This window comes from Aulostomus chinensis, chromosome 10 (genome assembly GCF_037954235.1).
Source record: "Aulostomus chinensis isolate RoL2024-O1b breed Wild chromosome 10, RoL_Achi_v1.0, whole genome shotgun sequence".
NCBI lineage: Eukaryota > Metazoa > Chordata > Actinopteri > Syngnathiformes > Aulostomidae > Aulostomus > Aulostomus chinensis.
The window spans coordinates 25,955,293-25,973,294 of record NC_141329.1 but is presented as its reverse complement, the minus strand read 5'-3'; the positions used below and the strand labels follow the sequence as shown (position 1 = coordinate 25,973,294).

Sequence of the window (18,002 nt, the reverse complement as noted above, 5' to 3'; positions counted from 1 at the left end):
CAAGGAGCTGGAAATCGGAAACTGAAAACCAACTAGGCGCAATGTTCATTTTGTTCGATTGGATTTCAATCAAAGGCATCTGAGGAAATTTAGACAACAGATATCAAGTCGTTCTTTTATTACAAGACATTTTACTCTGTAGATGGAACGGTTCATGCCTGCAGACAAACTTCCTGCTATTGCACAGATTACATTCTACGCCCACAAACTCTCCATACATTAGAAATGAGAAATATTCCATAGGAGGTATCGCATCTGACCCAGTAATCAGTATCAGGCCTTCTCAGAACCCTCCTATGATTAATAGCAGTGTTAACTTGTGGTCCAGCCACAAAAGCACTTATTTTATGTGTAGCCAGAGATAGAAGACAAAGGCCTTGAGATGTCAATGAGAAAAAAATTGCATATGCACAAGGTTTATAGTGTTGCCCACGCATGTGTATTCATGACAATTCAAAGGACTTACATCACTATAAATCTTCTTTAATAGTTCCGTTTTTAGAGTTCTTTAATCACGTATATAAAGGTCAACGGTCCTGACTTCGCACTTAAACTGCTGTTTAAATTACAGCGGCTTCGTGAGTGCTTTTCACGGATGATTTGTATCCCGCGTTTCACATCTTCCATCTGAAGGAGAAAACAGCATCTCGGTGGTTCAGAGGACGACCTGGGATCTTTTCTCAATAAAAGCAGAACGGCAGCTTATGTTAGTTGGTCGTTGCATTGGTGTTATTAGGTTATTGCTCAGGACAAACAATTATCAGCACAAATTCTGTTCACATAGAGCAGCACATCAATACACCTTTGAGTCAGTCCACAAGCTAAATGTCTGTCTAGTACGCAGGCATTTCACCCGTGTTGGTGTTGACATTTTGTTGCATATTCATATTATTTGGATAAATAAACAGTTTCATGTCGTACTGTAGCAGTTGTATGCAAAATGCCCCGTAATTCACATATGTAACTGTCACGTTTGTTGAAATCCGTGAAAGCCTAGCAATCCACCTGACTCGACTTGGTGATAATCCCACCAATTTTTCATTCTTTCAAGTTTGTGGCTTCAGTATTATCCAGTGCACGGAGCGGCGATAACCCCTCTCACAGCAAGACAAGAAGGAAAAACAAAGGTGGAGTAAACAGCTCAACATTAATGATGGCTGCACACAACTTCTGTGAGCAAGACACAGAATTCTGATATTCTCGATGCTAAATCCCTGACAGGTCCTCGTAAGAAAATGAATGGAATGGAGCCATCATAATTAGTGTTTTCCCTTGCCTCAGCAAGTCAAAACATCCTCCATGAGAAGGGCCAATTACTTTTTAACATCTGACCCTTGACTTCATCTTTCTTCAAAGAACTTCAATTTTCTGCTTACAGCCGATTCCTTTCTGCAAAGCTTGCGTATTTTTGTCTGTATGGCTGACTCAAACTCCTGGGAAAACTTGATCTATTCCTCCTGCCATCATATTTTCTATTAATTAAGATTCATCAGTGCTACCTAAATGATAATTTTATCATCGAGCTGCAGGGGCGCAAAGCAGGTATGTTGACATCCCACTTATTTTAAGACTCAAAAGTTTAAGGGTCTGGGTTTTCATATCACAACAAGCATGAATATATCAACTTTGCAGACCCTAAAAGGGATGCGTCTGCCCAGCACACGGTCCTGGCCCGATACTGGTCCAAATCCTTGGGTAGGATATTGGAAATATATACTAATAGAATCTGATCCATTAGCCCACATTCCTACGGAAATGCCCAAGTAAACGTTTCACAAGGGAGAAATTTGGCTCCAAGACTTCTGTCAGAGTTCCTTTCAAGCACAAACTTTTTCCAAAACATCATCTCTTTCTGACAGAAATCTTTCTCCTTTGGGCCTCAAACATTGAGTGAGTGACATGCACCGTGAACACAAGAGATTCAGGAGTGACGCAGATAAGCAGCATGTGTCACATGTTGCATAACTGAACAAGTGGGGAACATTGTGGAATATTTGTTTCACATTTCTGTTGGGTTTCTTTTTGTGTGTGATGGCAGAAGCAAAGTGCATCCATAAAAATGTATTATTAGCTGCTTTGTTGTCTCAGTGAAAGATTGTAATCGGTATCAGCAGATACTGAGGGCAGCGGTATCGGACATGAAAAAGGGGTATTGAGCCATCCATCCCTGGACCAAACCCAAGAATTCTGCTTACAAAAGCCCAAGGACAAATTAAAAAAGATGGACATCACAGCAGTCAAATTTGGAATTTATCACATGCATATTAATAAAGCAACCACTTCACCTGCTGCAGACAAGTTCACTAAGGCCACATTTGATCACTTACTTCAAAATACTGAAGGTCGCTGACACAAGCTGCATTCAATTTAACTTCTTTAATTTATGCTATTTTATGGGCTGGAAATTTAGAATCGGATCAATAATTAATTTGCATCTTTCCAAAAGAAAAAGACCAACCCAAAACTTCCCCCTTACACTGACAACTAGTGACAGAGTGCAAGTCTGGAATCTTCTCTTTTTATATATAAAGAACCATGCAGCAGATGCAGCCAGCGCTATGTTCCAGATCGCCTCCAGCTACGTCTGAGGAACAGTGATTTATGCTGCACCCTCCACACCTTAGTAACAAGAAACTTGTCAGTATGTGTTCCGCCTTCTCAGCACGACTGATGAACAACTCTTATTATAATCATTTCCATTCTCACTAAGACACTTTCCCCCCCATCGTCAGATAATTAAGTTGAACTCGTCGCACTTGAAGACACAGGAGCTGTTGAGAGGTTCTGAATACCACAGATATAAATATGTTTATTATGGCAAAAAAAATAATGTTTTAGTGTGCAAGGTCAGTGAGATTACAAAGTGTCTTACCAATGTAGATTAGACATATACAGCCGGATATAAAATAAATACGTGAAGTGTAGGATAATACAGCCAAATAGAGGGGAGAACAAGCAGACGTTGTGGATGTGATAGTTTATGTTAATCAATCATTTTGTCGGTCTTCATTCCCACCATGTATCCATCCGCCGAACACGTACTCGCTGCTTATAGTGGTATTCTTTGAGGTGCTTTTTCAAAGCATTTGGAATGGGAAGCATGTTAATGCCATCGTAGGTTGTGCAGCTGCTAATGACGGCTCGGCAGATGTGTTGTAGGCTAAAGGGCTGCGTGCGATGGATGGGGTTGGACAACAAGGGCTCGAAGAACATGCAAGAGTTGGGGTCTTTGTAGTGTTCCAGCAAGCCTGTAACTGTGGGAGCATGGAAGACACTGGGGTCGTGCACGTCAAAGCTAAAATTGTGGTTCCACTGTTCAATGCGGGCGTGTAATGAGCGACCGTAACGACGGAAACTAACAGAGAAGAGGTAGTCTTCCTGGGCAGAGTCACGCAGGAGGAAGGTTCCTTCAGGTTTTCCTTCCAGCAGGTTCTCCGCCTCGTAACGGTCCATAACCCCCCAGTAACAGGGAAGGTTGGTGATTTGCAGCAGGTCTGGAACTAAACAATGAATGTAGTCAATCTGAGTGTGAATGCGGTAGCTATCGTGACACTTGTGATGCTCAGTCTGAGGAAGCACGGCTCTTGAGGGCATGTTGGTCGCTGGAACCTCAGCATCAACCAGGGGGTCAGAGATTATATCAGTGGGGTGGGCCGAGGTTGACGCTGAGGCAGAAGCCGCCACCTCATCCAGGGTGTCCAGGCAGCTCTGCAGTAGAAGCTGGTGCTGCTTCTGCCTTTGAATAAGAAGCTGCTGCTGCTGATGAACTGAGGCTCCGTCGGCTCCTGTGAAATCATTCATACCGTGAGCCAGTTTGGGCCCGTGCTTGTAGAGAGGGTTTATTTGGGCCGTCACCTCAAATGTGTGGATCTCTGCATTGGGTGGTGGCTCAACTCCTTGCTCAATGCTAATGCGCCTGCGCTCTCGCAACCTGTCATCTACATCCTCCACTACAGTGGCCATGGCTGATGTTGGTGCAGTGCATACCACTGCAGCATCCAGCAAGGGAGGCTGGGTGATGGGAGCTGTGTGTTGCTTGATGAGATACCACTTCTGAGCCAGCTCTGATCCTACAGGGAAAGGGCAGTCATCCAACATCAACTCACTGAGATGGATCTTTCGCCTTGAGGAGTTGGAGGCAGTTGAGGATGACAGTGCCGGAGGAGGAGGTGGTGTTGCTGCACTGTGTGTCTTTATCGGGAAACACTGCCCCATTGCATCTTGGATTTTTTGCCGGAGAGTCCGACTGCTGCTTGACCCTCTGCCTTCACCTTCACTGGGTGCAGATAACTCTGAGGCAGAACTAACTGTTCCCAATCCTGGACTGGCTGTTATCAGTTCTTCTCCAATTAATGAAGCAGCCACTTCCACACCCTGCCACCTCCAGCTCTCTTTCAGAGGAGAGGAGGATTGATCCCTGGCCTCAAGGTCACTCAGAAGCTCACCATACTCAAAGCCATCACTGACAGGCCGTTCAACTGCTGGTTCATGAGAGGCAAACCCTTTTTTCTTCCCCTTCCCACCTTTCCTTCCCCCACCTACGTCTCGTCTCTCTTCTGACCGACTCTGTCTCACCTTGGGGCGGGCTCCCCTCTCTCGATCTTTGCCACGGTTCCCAGACTCCTTCGGTAGTGACATAATAGATTATGTCGGGAAACGGTGACAGTTGTGCTGAACGATTGCACTCTGGAGAGTTGCCGATGGATGACTTGTGACTGCAGTGAGCTTTCAACAGGAAATTTCCCATTCGCATCCCTTGTTTAAGTCATCAATATCACAGTCAGCGCATTGTGTCCACAACAGTCTGCAAAGGAAAATGACATTAAAGCTGCAGTTAGCAGGAAATATTTTGAGTAACTAATCATCATATCATTATACCACTGACATGCATTCAATAACTAATTTACAAGGAACACTAGTCCAAAAACTAATTGATGTTAAAGGGCCCTATTTCATCAAGGTAATAATTCCCATGTTGACACTAATCTACACATTTCAATTAATCATTAATCAAATATAATCTCAATAATTTATTACAAGCAGAAAAAATGCAAGTCACAATGCTCCAGTGCCCAAAAATATCTTCAAACTGCTTTTTTTTTTCCCCAATCAAACTGTCCAAGAAAACAACAACAACAACAGGTAATTATAATCATGGCATGATATTCATGATCTAATTAAGGGAATCCAAATTAATTTGGCTCCAGCTTTAAGAATATTTACTGCTTATGGAATTATCCTGCACTAGAATGAGAGATGCTTTCTTGTCATTGTGTCAACCCTCATTAGTAAAACTAAGTGACAATTGAGAATATAGTGTTATATTTTAAAAGAAACGGAGTCCCTACAAGTACGTGAATGCACTTCAGTATAATTTAACTCAAATTTAATGAGAGAATTAAATAAACCCAACACTAAGAACAGTTAAATCATTAATTTCTGTTGGTTTGAACCTTGAATTTGGGTATGCTTCCTAGTGGGATTTTCACCCAATAATTTACATATAAAACACATCAACAAACTGTCTTCAACAGCTCTATCATAAGTACTTAATTTGATTATTATTTCCAAAAGCTAAAACCAGATACAGTTTACTTTAACCCTGTTACAATCTTATACCTTAACATTTAACTGACAGGGTTAGCATCCTGTTCCTCCACGACCCACTAATTACATGGTCAAACACAAGAAGAAGCAAAACATAATCTGTTCCAGTTCATTAAAACTGTACAAAATAATCTTTCTCGAAGGAAAAATCACGAGTGCCAAGGATGAGAATGTCTCCTTCATCGCCTCACATCAGACAGTATCGAGAAAAGTCTATGGTCGATACAAACAAAAAGAAAAAAAATCCGTAATTTCAAACTTTGTGTCAACTTTACCCAACGTTAGCTTAAATAACAACACTTGTAACTAAAATATCACACGCCACAGGTTAATAGAAGACTTAACTAAATAGGCATTTTAAGTTCCAGTTGCCTATTGTGTACCAAATCAAGCATTAGCACGACCAAGGCTAACATCGTTAGCACGCAGCTGTTTACAGCCGGTCCGCTGTTAGCACACAGATAGCAATTTGCTAACTTGAACACTTTTAACCGTAAGAGGAAACTCTCGTGTATTTATTTCCAATAATAACAAGTTGTTCATACTGTGAGTCAATATGTTCACATACCCTAGCAGTTTTCCTTAAATTCACCGGCGTGAGGGCTTCCGTTTCATCTTGAATAAACTAATGACGTTAACAAAAAGGCGGCTAGCGAACATTAGCTAGATAAGCGAACTGCTCAAACAGTGTAACCCGGAAGTAAACTGAGTAGTTTTGTTAGGGCAACGACGTAACACGGTTCATGTTTAAGACAAGGACGTAATGAGCAGTAGCTGCAGGCGTAAAAGTGTATGCAATGTGTAACAGACACAGAAACGACCACAATATAAGTTGCAAAAGAACTGAACCTCTTTATTTGGACTGTCATTGATCTGACGGATGCTGCACTTCAGACCATTCACACATATGAATGACAGTTAAAAAAAAAAAAAACTAAAAAAAAAAAAAAAGGAATTGTAAGCATGGGATGCACAAAATTCATTAAACATTAGAAAATGTTTGGGAAGTCATAAGAATTAAATATAAATTGTAAAATACAGAGATGCAATGTAGCCTAGAGCTGACTGAATTAGTTAATCAAGCTTGGCAGGGACATTAATGATCTCTTAGTAGTAGGAGTCTCCGTTGTGACTCTGTACCTCCAAGTGGATGCTTGGTATGTGAAAATACACCAGGCTGAACATATGAAGTGCATTTCCCTACCCATTACATGCATCACTGGAATGTAAACATGGAGTAAACATATTCCTTGGCCAGTTTATTAGTGTTCAGTTTACTCATATAGCAATTCGTGGCTCAGATAAGCATTGTCATCCCCTGCTGCGTCCTCATTATGCACTGACACCTGCAGAAATCTGCTGCACAGTACCTCTGTGTCTATTCGCACAATTAAGTAGACTGTCCAAAGTTTAACAGAGGTTATGAAAAGGATAATCTGAGCCATATGTAACATTACAGAGCTCATAAACAGTAAAGTGAATCATTTTGTTAAAAAGATAATCCGAGTCTTAAATTTGTCAGCATTGTTAACTCACTGAGGTCCTTTGTGGGCTTGAGTATGATGCATTAAGTAAGTCAGATCTATCCAAGAGCCTGCTCTGAAGAAATCCATGACTAGAATACTACTCAAGACCGTTAGGTCAACCTTTTTTGAGGGCGCGAGAGCTGTGCACCACATTGAACAGCTTATCAGGACATGACAGCCAACAGTTCAATCACAAGGCCAGAAAAGCTATTCTCTCTCTCTCTCTCTCTCTCTCTCTTTCTCTCTCTCTCACCACTGCATGACCAGAAAACAAGCGTTACATGCCTCACACAGATATCATTTGAAAAACCTACGGAGGAGACTCACATGAGTCCATAGATGAGGGGTAGAACACGTGTTTTCAGGCTCTACCCAGCCAGCTCATGTGCCAGAAGGCTTCAGTTCTTTAATGTGTTACATAGTGAGACAATGGATTATTCATGACATCACATAACATGAATTGGGCATTATCCCAGAGAGATGTAAACAGTGACATATAGGCATTATAAACATACAACATTAGTTGCAAGATTTCTGCTGTCTAGCGTTCGGTGACACTTGGGCACCATCCACCATGTCCTCTATCTACAACAGTGCTGTATTAGTGTGGCAAAACATGCGATTATAGAAAATAAGCATAAGTTATCAATATCAAGGGAGAGTAAAAAATACAATTGGAAAAGATATTTGTAAATAACCATCTTTACTATACAGACCTCCTATGGCTCTGCTGAAATAAAATTTGAATGGTTATCCCTGCCTCACGATGCAACCCAAAGTGATCCAAGAGTCAGACCATATTAGACGTACATGCACCTCCGCTCTGCCACATTCAAAGACAGAGGCTGTATAAGACAGTTTTTGATTCAACACTGATACCACGTGATAATGTTTAGGGTTCTGAGACTGAAACACAGTGAGACACAAACAGAAAATATGGACATCTTCAAGCACCTTGAAAAGTATGAATCATCAAATCGTCACGTTGGCCACTTGAGGAAGAGGGCACAGCGAGGGTGAGGAGACGCCATTCTCCGAGAGCATCTGAGTGACAACAGAAAACACTCTCACCAACCTCACTTTTATCAATCAAATAAGCTCTGGCGTAGTATAAACCATACCAGCCCCCTTTTCACCCCTCTGCAGATTCCTCGGCGCAAAATGAGATTCATCATCATTTAAGTAGTAGGGCATAAAATAACAGAGACAAACTGCAGCTGGCATAAATTCTTCAAACTGCTTTTTTTTTTTTTTTTTAAAGAAAAAAAGAAAATTATACAATTCTGTTGTATTTCACAACAAGTATCCTTCCCAAATTAACAAATCCCACAACTCTTCTCTTTGGCTTTGTAGAAGCTGAGGACAGTCACTTCTACTCTGACAATGTGTAACAAACCAAGACAAATGCTATGCCTGCTGTAGAATAACAAGCGTTTCCTCTGTCCCTTTGGTCCTCCTTTTCCTGCCTTTGCCAACATGTTCTCCACAGAGGACAACAAGAACCAAGGATAGCTGTTTAAGCCCTCTCTAGCACTGGGTTTGGGACAACTCAGGGGTCTAGGAAGTGTACTGGTGCGTACGTATCAACACTTGTCTCCAAGCGGAACATCTGAGTGAATGTATCTGTGGGCCAATTAGTTTAGTGCCTAATATCAAAAGATCTTTTTTTTGTTGTTGTTGTTTTTTTTTTAAAGTGCCTTAATTCTGGCTGGAAATTTTCTGGATCTACATATTTTATGGTGCAGGGCCCGTGTCTGCCACTGTGTTCTGGAAAAACAAGAGTAACTCATAGGGCAGAACTCCTTTAAGACAGCACCAATCCACTGTTTTTCTGAGGCTCTGCGTGCCATGTCACAGTCCTGCAGGTGACATGGAGCAGTTAGCACAGTTCACCTTTGCTCTGTCCTGCAATATAATAATTATCTGTATTCCATTTCTTAATAAACTTAGTTGTATATAATAAAGTACAAAAATATTAGAGAACATATACACAGTTTTTTGTCATTATGTAGTGACTGCTTCGCCTGGTTTTCTTAAGCATATGTATATCTTTGTGCTGGGTGATGAGGAACCACACAGGCCTCAACTGAAGTGTATTTTTTCCTTTCTTCTTTTCATATTGTTGATGTCCGGTCTGTTCCATCTGAGGGGGAGACAATAAAGACATGTGTTTCAAGACACTTGCAGTCACTTCATATCCGGCTCCATACACATTCAACCCTCAGATACTTAAAGGGGTTATTCATTTTGGTGGAGTTTTGTGGTCTTTCTTCTTTTCCCAGGGGCAGAAAAAGTTATTAAGGCCTTTTTTCACAAGTTGCAGCTGTTCAGTGAAAAACATCTATTGCCAAATCTGGTGATTTTAGGTTTTTCTGACAAACAATTGAACACTCTTTTATCATATTTTCAGTTCACGATTTGGACCATCTTAAAATGTAATGTCCCAAAGCTGAATACAAGGCAGTTTTTCTAACAGTAAACGAAACCCACCTCCGACACACTTCTGGATGTCAATGCTATGAAGTGGCACATCTTCACGAAAAGCACTCAGTAGAGTTCATATAATTTTATGTATCAAACGTAATGTTAGGGCTCTTTGTTATTTAGTTTCACCAGTTCTCTCTTGAGAAAAAAATAAGCAGTGTTTACTTTCTTGCTAATCACAAAAACTGCTATTTCATCATTTAGAAACCCAGAGAGCAGGACAAATTAGGTTTAACTCTCTTAAACTGCTGAGAAAAAGATCAATATAAGTTTATTTGTCTTTGGAAAAGAGGGCAAATACTTTAAATCCCCCAAATTCCATCTCACTCACATAAAACTGAGTCAAACGGGGACACCTTTCAAAAACAGTAAAATAAAACAGATTAGAGCGATTAACAGAGGTAAGTTCTCTGCAATGGGGAACCTGGGTGTGAAATATTGAATAATAATTCAAAATTTTCACTAATGAAACAAGAATGAGAGTCAACAGACCTTCAAATCTGTTTAGATGTGGATGCATTCAAGTCTTTCAGTCATTTAATTATTCAAATTTCTATTAGACTCAAAAGATGATGGCATGACTGCAACAAGGTGATATCATATCAGTCACACTGGGATTAAGGCACATACCAGATGTAAGAGTTGATTTACATTTTAAATATGGCAGAGAAAATGCTGCTACTGACGAGAGCAGTGCTGTGAAAAAGACATAACAAGGCTGCACCTACATGTAATAATTGCAGGGAAAACTCTGGTCCAACATCTCACTGTTTCATTACAGTCACCAAAGCTCAGTGTCACCAACACCTCCCGGATCTTTTCTCTCTTCAGACCTACACTGATCTAATATGTGACCTCTTTGGAATTCAGGTGAGATAAAGTTGCAGCAGTAACAGAGAACTTTAATCCCAGTAATAACACAACATTGTCTAGTTAACAGTTGGCCTGCCAGCACACCTAATTAGCATGACGCTGTAGCACACACTCACCCCCCAAGGCATGCTCTGTCATACTGAGGCACAGTGACTCCAGCGTAGGGTTGATCTCCAGGTCAGCTCCTGGTACTTGGCATTCTAAGGGAAAGGATACCAAGTCAGTCCACACAACAATTGGGCGTGACCAACCTTCAAGTTAGCTGTGCACATTTTCTCTCTCAAGACTTCTAAAACAGATGCATGGTCACGCTCACGATGTAGAGTGAGTAGTTTTTAACTCAAATCACAATATTTGTGAAGTATCAAGTATAAACTGGATAAAGACGACTTGCGTTCTACTGGATGAAGCATTTGAGAGTTTGAAAATACTTCTTTTTTTTGTTCATCTTTGGTCTTCATTCGCTTCTAGTAACCAGTATGCGTTTTCTGAGTTCTTCAGACACCAAAGAGTTATGCAGTGGGAGACAAATCATTCATGAATTCGAGACATCGAAGGGACGGTCATGGAGAAACACCTGATACATTTTTGGAGAAGAATCCCTTTAAACACAATATAGATATCCACATCCATGATGAGTAGTAGAGGGTTGACCTCACACAGTACCTTGCTGCTGGAACATGAGCATCGTTTGTGGAGAAGTGTGGACAGGGAGTGAGTGGGTCCGCTGCACAGAGCTGCGACTTTGACTTGGCATGCTGTTACTGCCGCCAGGGTTGGCAAACCACAGGTTCTTAGTGAAGAAAAACAAAAATTTCTTATGACACAAATATCACTCATCTGAAGAAGTTCACATGGTTTGTTCATCTTTCAGCAAAGTCATTATATATTCATTTGTGAAGCTCGGATAATTAACACATACAGATAACTAATGAGATTCCATAACCTCTGCGCTGGCTTCTTTGTATTGTCCTTTTTCATTTGACTTGTTTTCCTTTCATTAATAAATATCAGTTATGAGGGAATTATCATTCATTGGGTATGTCATCATATAATATATCTTCCTACAAAAGTGAGAAGAGCACCATAAATGATTTGTGCAAGAACTTCTCATTCTCTAGTCAGCATTTAATTCAAAACATTGTACCAAAAATAACTGATAATCACATAAAAAGGAAAAATAAACATTTGAATATTAGATTTGTGCTCATCCTAAAATAACTTAATTCCCATTCAAAGTGTGGAATACTGACTTGTCTACCCTGGCCTGCCAGTGCAGGATTAGTGAGTGTGTGGCGAGGGGATGCACCCCCAATCCCGCCGGGACTTAGAAGACCCATGCGGCCGGCTGGGAGTCCACGAGGGGTCATCTGGAACTGCCTTTGGCCTCGTCGGGCTACACCTCCGCTCACAGAGCCAGCTGTGGGGAGGGAGTTGGATCCGTACGCCCAGCTGGGGTAAGAGCAGACAAAAAAGAAAATAAATCTGAAGACTGCTGAAACTACTCCACACAAATTGACAATTCTACAAATGAGGATGAGAGACAGGGGAAGGGAAAGAGAATCTGGGCAATGACAGGTACATCCATCCATCCATTTTCTATCCCGCTTATCCGTTGAGGGTCACGGGGTGGAGCCTATCCCAGGAGCCTTCGGGCGAGAGGCTGGGTTCACCATGGATGGGTTGCCAGTCCATCGCAGGGCCAACACATATAGACAGACAACCATTCACACTCACTGTCCCGCCTACAGTCAATTTAGAGTCTGGATTAACCTGGTCCACTCTTGATGTCTTTGGACTGTGGGAGGAAGCTGGAGTACCAGAGAGAACCCACACAGGAACAGGGAGAACATGCAGACTCACACAGAAAGACCCTGTGCTAAACCCATCTTGCTGTGAGGCGACAGCACTAACCACTGTACCCCCGTGCCACACCTGACAGGCACAATGAGACTTGAAATGTTGGTGTGATAGCTCTACCAAGAGTGAAAATCAAAAGTAAAAGCGGGGCTCACCCTTTCTGTCGGTACACAGGCATGTCCAGCATAGCTTTCCGAGGGAACAGGCGGAGCAGTTTGAGGACCTGCTGCTTCCAGGAAACCAGCCTTTTCTTGTGAGTTTCTGTAAAAGCCTGATTGAAAAAGAACATGTATCAGATTTTCAAAGCTCAAAAACATCTCCACGATTCTGGATAACATTATAATTCATGTTAGACATACAGGTTTATTGCACTTACTGATCCAATATAGAATAAAGCAGAACTGAAACAAAATACATGATGGTGCATTGAGTAGAAGACGGGCATCCCAACTTGGGAGAACAGAGAGAGAAGGTCCTGTTTTTTGCTTAAATGTAACTGGTTTGTGAATCTGTTTAACAGAATTAATTATTCAAAATGTTATCAGTTCATGGTTATTTTCACCATCCCCAACAAATACTCTACATTTGGCTGTAGGATGGTAGTCTGATTTTATGTTTGAAAGACACTATTTTTTGCACAGTGAGACATTAAAGGGAACACAGGTGGGTTCTCACCTCATGTGTCAGACACTTCTCAATTAGCTGAAGGTAACAGCTGATATTCTCCTCATCTGGCCTTGAAACAAGCAGCTGGGTGCACACTGAAACAAAGAAAGCCAGGGTTGATGTATTCATGTGGAAGGTTACAAAATCATTTCAATGCAGTACTTTCTTATGCTGCCATTTGTATCATGTATGTAAGTAGACAAGATCTTTTCCTGTGGCGACAAATCTGCAAGGTTCAATCGATTTCAGTTTGAGAGAGAGAGAAAAAAAAAAACATGTCTCAGCTTGCCTTTCCCCATGACCCGGGTGAACTGTCCAGCAATGTCTCCATCCGAGATGGGCGTGGCTGAGGAGTCCCCATCGCAAGGAGGTGTGTTGTGAGAGTGGAAGCCCTCTGAGCCTGGCTCTTTATCTGCTCCTGATTTTGTGGCTTCTGAAGAGGAGGGGGCTGTGTCCAGGGGGGGCTGTGCTGCACTGGCTGTACTGTAGGCCTTGATGGGTGTGATGATGATCTGTTGCAGTTCCTGGAGAGCATTACGCAGATTTCCTCCTTCCAAAATGTCCTGCAAAGGATTCAGGGGACTGAGGTCAGGTGCAGTCGTGATGTGCCAAATACCAAAGCCCTACAAGTACTGATCTGTGCCAGCAAGCATTATGGAGTTAGTCAAATGTCACATGATCACGAGTTAGTGCACAGTCAAATGCATTTTTTATGAGTAAAGCAAAAAGTAATTACAACAAATCCAGTTTTGAATGTGAGGTGAACAACAGCATGCCATTTAAATTACCTTTTCTAAAGACTTGAGCACACTCTGCCTCTCTCGCAGTTTTTGGATACTCAAGGCAATCTTATGCCGCGCTCCTTTAGTGACATTCTTAAAGGGAAGGAGACACAAAATAACACGTAAAGCACATGTGAAGTCATTTCTTTTTCTGCTACTAAATAACAAATATTATCACCATCTGTTTCATTACAGCCAAGTGACACAGGCAAAGCTGCATCATTGGTATGTATGAGAGGCTCAATATAACTGCAAGGAGCGTTGCTTAATTTCATGCCTCATTGAGGATTGACATATCATCAGGTTTGAGAACTAATGTTTACAATTGACAAGGAGGGTGGAATAATCCAAACCTTGTCCCAGTGTATTTAAAAGGAAGGTTTAAAAACCTGTGATTCCAGGTGCTGCTCTGTGAGAATCATCATCTCCTCATAGGTCATCTGGGAGAAAAGTGATGCATATTTATGAAGGCGAAGACTTTTCAACCATGCGGGAACATCTAGAACAAACAAATTAGAGAAAAAAATTACATTTTCACAGCTTTCACAGCTTCACAGTTAAGTCCAACATCTGTGCGAGAACCCAGGGCTCAGTTACAAGACGATCTCTGACCTTTCATGCCACTGCCATCCTCCTGGAAGGTGTTGCGTGTGGAGCCCTGGTCTTCTGTCTGCTCACTACCTGAGGAGGCCACACTGCTCTGGGGGGAAAGGGGTGCATGATCTGTTGGAATGAAGTTCTGTCGGCTCCCTGTGTCATCCTGGCTAACCCACTCAGAGCCACAAGCCTGAGGACTGGAAGGGATAATGGGCATGGACTTCTTCAGAGGGCTAGGCTGCATCTGCCCACCCAAACCTGAAAAAAGGAAGAATTCAGGTTACAGAAGGAAAAACAATCACATTCAAAGCATTTCCTGTCAGTTATACCACGTGTGATATATGACAAAGAGAAAAGTAACCTGTGTTACCGCTGTTGATAGGATAGGAAAACGCACCAGGAAAAGGCATGTGTCCGTTCTGGCCTGCAGGAGATGTGCTGGATGAGGGGGACTTGTCGTGCCAGGCGTGGCTGGGTTCCAGAGCCTCAGCAGAGCTGGGCCATTCATCTGAGCCCTGCCGTGGGTGGTAGGGGCTGGAGGGCGCTCGGGAGGAAGATACATAGCCACTGGATAGGTGCTCCTCCAAGTGGTTTAACCACATGGCCAAGGATGTGCGATCATCCAGTGTGGTGGCAGGGTGAATGAGGGCGTAGGACAGCAGCTGTCGGCTCTCTTCCACAAACAAGCTACTTTCGATGGTGTGGCTCAACACCTTCTGCAGCAGCTTCATGTACTCACATTTGGCCTCACTGTTGCGTGGCTGCAGCAAAGGCAGGTGGGACAGCAGCAAGGATACCACCTTCTCCTTTGGCTCCTGGTGCCACTGGTTGACAATAGCTAAAGAAAAACATTAAATAGAGAGATTCATCAGTTAATGTCTTCAGTATAGAGAGGGTCAGACAATCATACAGAGAGGGTCAGCAAATAATGCAGCTACCTGCATTGTTGGCTTCAGCTTCTAGGATGTGGATCTCTGTGCAGTCTGCCAGCCAGTGTTCAAGGCATATGTGTAAGAAGCGAGCCTGGGTACGGGACACCCTCTTCAGGAGGGACAACAGCGCCACCGTCTGTTCACACTCATTCCAGCCCTTGAACCAATCTGTGAGGATACCTACCTGGTCTCGGAACATCATGGCGCGTCTCCTCAGTAGGGAGAACAGGAATGTGTGGATGGGGAGGAGGGTACAGGAAAGAACACTTATCTGACACAGACAAGATCAGTCTTTCCCCGCACAGCGGGGTCGTATTTGCAACAGTCCAGGGGTGCCCACAGACTGGACCGAGGGGCCCTCACATGGTTCAAGTGCTGAAGAAACTGCAGACAGTGTTGCCTTGTGGATTATTTGGAGGATGTCTTATGAAGTGAGGCTGAGTGTATGTGTCAAATGTAGAGAGCAATGACACAAAGAGGAAAAGCTTTTCCCTTTTCACTCAAGCATGTTCAGGATCACATCCGTGCCCTATTAAACAGAAAAAGAGAACCATCCTAAATGTAGGCCAGGACAATAAATAGCAATATACATTGTCAATAAACACTTCCAACAATAGCAACCAGAAAAATGTTGAACAGAATATTCTTAGGTGTATTTAAATACTCCCACACTGGCTTATGCACAGCGGTTCTTACTCATTGACTTGTTGAACTATTGAATTTACACAAAACAAAAAGATTGTAAAGTAAGGAAATGAATGGAGTTGATTTAGTAGAGGTGTAAAAGAACAGGTCAGTTCACCAGTATGACAGGTGTTAAAAGTCTGAATAATAAATCATTAATAATTACATGCAATATTTTGTCAAGATGACCTGCACTATTCTATCTTGATGCATATTTTAGCTACAGATCAATAAGTCAATAATAAGTAAATTTATTATGTCTACTTGAAAATCAAACTATGACCCAGCACAGTATTTATTCACCAGTTATCATCTGCTTTTCTACCACGAGCACGAAGCTAACCATGTTGCGATGCATCAACAGGTACAGTGCTTTAGCATCCTTCCATCAAATAAACTTAGCATTAGCATATGAATGTTCTGCCCCACAAGCTCCAAACTAAAGAGCCAGAACTTTCTTGAAAACTGAAGAGATGATTCACAGGTCCTGAAATGAGAATTTCAGGGGAAGTAGGACAATTTATGAACAAGCGTTACTGGCGCACACGCAGAAAATTGCTCAACAAGCCTAGCAAACCAATCCCGTCAAATGCTAGCAATAACTGAGATTGTAAGAGCCATAGATAGCTGACCCTTGCTAATATTACACCCACTTATTGAGTCATATCGTAATAATACAGCCAATGTCATATGTTAGCATGACAGTACAGGTCAGTAACGCTTGAGGCATCACACCAAAATAGGCATCCATCCAAAGGATAAGCGTTTTCATTGGAGCCTGGTGTTTACAACAGCTAATAATAATATGAAGCGCATTAGCAGCTGAAGAAAAGTGGAACACAAACAAGTAACCAGTAAAAGTAACTGAACATGGCACACCAACTCCCATCACAGCAGACAGTGGCACCTGTAACCTCATAAACTATAATTTGTATAAAAGAACAAACAGGGGAGAGTCTGGCTAGAAGCTCTGGCCAGCAGCCTGTTGTTGCGACCACTCAGACAAGGTTTATTAAAATTGAAATAAGATTACATTACACACACAAGTCTGGCATTACATAGCAGTTTACCAGAGTTAGCTTAGTCGGCCTACTCAGTGATGGGGGATACAGGATTTGTATTGTTTTTCGTTGACGCTGTTGCTGCTGCTACTCCCCCTTTCTCCGTTTCGTACGTTACTTCAGTCTTCGCGGTGCAAAAAGGGCAGGTTAAAAGCCCAGTTTTAACCAACAGAACACCAAAGCGAGGCAACTAGGTCAAGTTATGAGAGTGGACATTTAAAACCAACGGAGTCAAAGTATCTGTTGTTTACCTTTGTCAGTTGTCACTGGTTAGCGAGCTAGGCTAAAGTGCTAATGCATAGCTAGCTCGACGGTAGGACAGGGAGAGCTAAGTGCTAGCGCTAGCTTCTTAGCTAGCAAGTTTTGCTAACAGATGCAATAACGTTGGCTTAGCTGAAAGAAGCGTAGATTTCGATCCCGTGCGTGGTATTCCGTTAGGATATTCCTTTAGAGCGGCAGCCTCCTGTGGTTTGGGGTATACCACATTCAAGAATGCATATACAAAAATGTTTATTGCAATACAGAAAAATAGAGAGTGTACGCCTGGAGAAATCTACTTCGATTTTGAGTTGGCGTAAGACGTGGGCACAACGTCATACGTCTGGACGGCACGTAATGTTTTGTCAAACCCACAGAGTACGATATATGGAAAAAAAAGCTTCCCACTGTAACAACTAAACACTTGTCATTTTTAAGGGGAAAGAAAAGACTGTTATAACCCAATAGTTACTTGTGGATTATTGAGATTTTATTTTAAAAGATTAGAAATAAAATTCCTGTGTTGATATGTATGAAAAGACTTTGCTCTGTTTGTTTGTTTTTTCTCCACAGGTGGCAGCAAGGTCATGCCTAGTGATGTGGACAGGTGACATCATGGTCCAGCTGCCCCTCCTCATGACCATGTCCACCATCATCCTCATGTCCAGTTCC

General features: G+C 42.2%; 2 protein-coding genes across 3 annotated transcripts; both read right to left on the bottom strand.

Annotated features, from left to right (window-relative positions):
* Positions 1–169: 169 nt before the first annotated feature.
* socs9 (suppressor of cytokine signaling 9) lies at positions 170–6,333 on the bottom strand. The gene is made up of 2 exons (XM_086216653.1): positions 6,176–6,333; positions 170–4,804 (listed from the first exon to the last, which is right to left on the bottom strand). The coding sequence occupies exon 2, from the start codon at positions 4,636–4,638 to the stop codon at positions 3,007–3,009; it is 1,632 nt and encodes a 543-aa protein (XP_086072779.1). The 5' UTR covers positions 4,639–4,804; positions 6,176–6,333; the 3' UTR covers positions 170–3,006.
* Positions 6,334–6,454: 121 nt separating this feature from the next.
* On the bottom strand, positions 6,455–17,654 carry samd4b (sterile alpha motif domain containing 4B). 2 transcript variants are annotated; one of them, XM_086216651.1, is made up of 13 exons: positions 17,324–17,654; positions 15,334–15,856; positions 14,793–15,233; positions 14,411–14,653; positions 14,188–14,297; positions 13,805–13,891; positions 13,306–13,579; positions 13,026–13,111; positions 12,506–12,621; positions 11,744–11,942; positions 11,157–11,283; positions 10,607–10,690; positions 6,455–9,276 (listed from the first exon to the last, which is right to left on the bottom strand). In XM_086216651.1, exons 2-13 carry the CDS (start codon positions 15,527–15,529, stop codon positions 9,248–9,250), a joined length of 1,992 nt encoding a protein of 663 aa, XP_086072777.1. In that variant the 5' UTR covers positions 15,530–15,856; positions 17,324–17,654; the 3' UTR covers positions 6,455–9,247. The 2 variants fall into 2 exon arrangements, with proteins under 2 accessions (XP_086072777.1, XP_086072778.1); XM_086216652.1 differs by having other exon boundaries at positions 15,334–17,654.
* Positions 17,655–18,002: the final 348 nt, after the last annotated feature.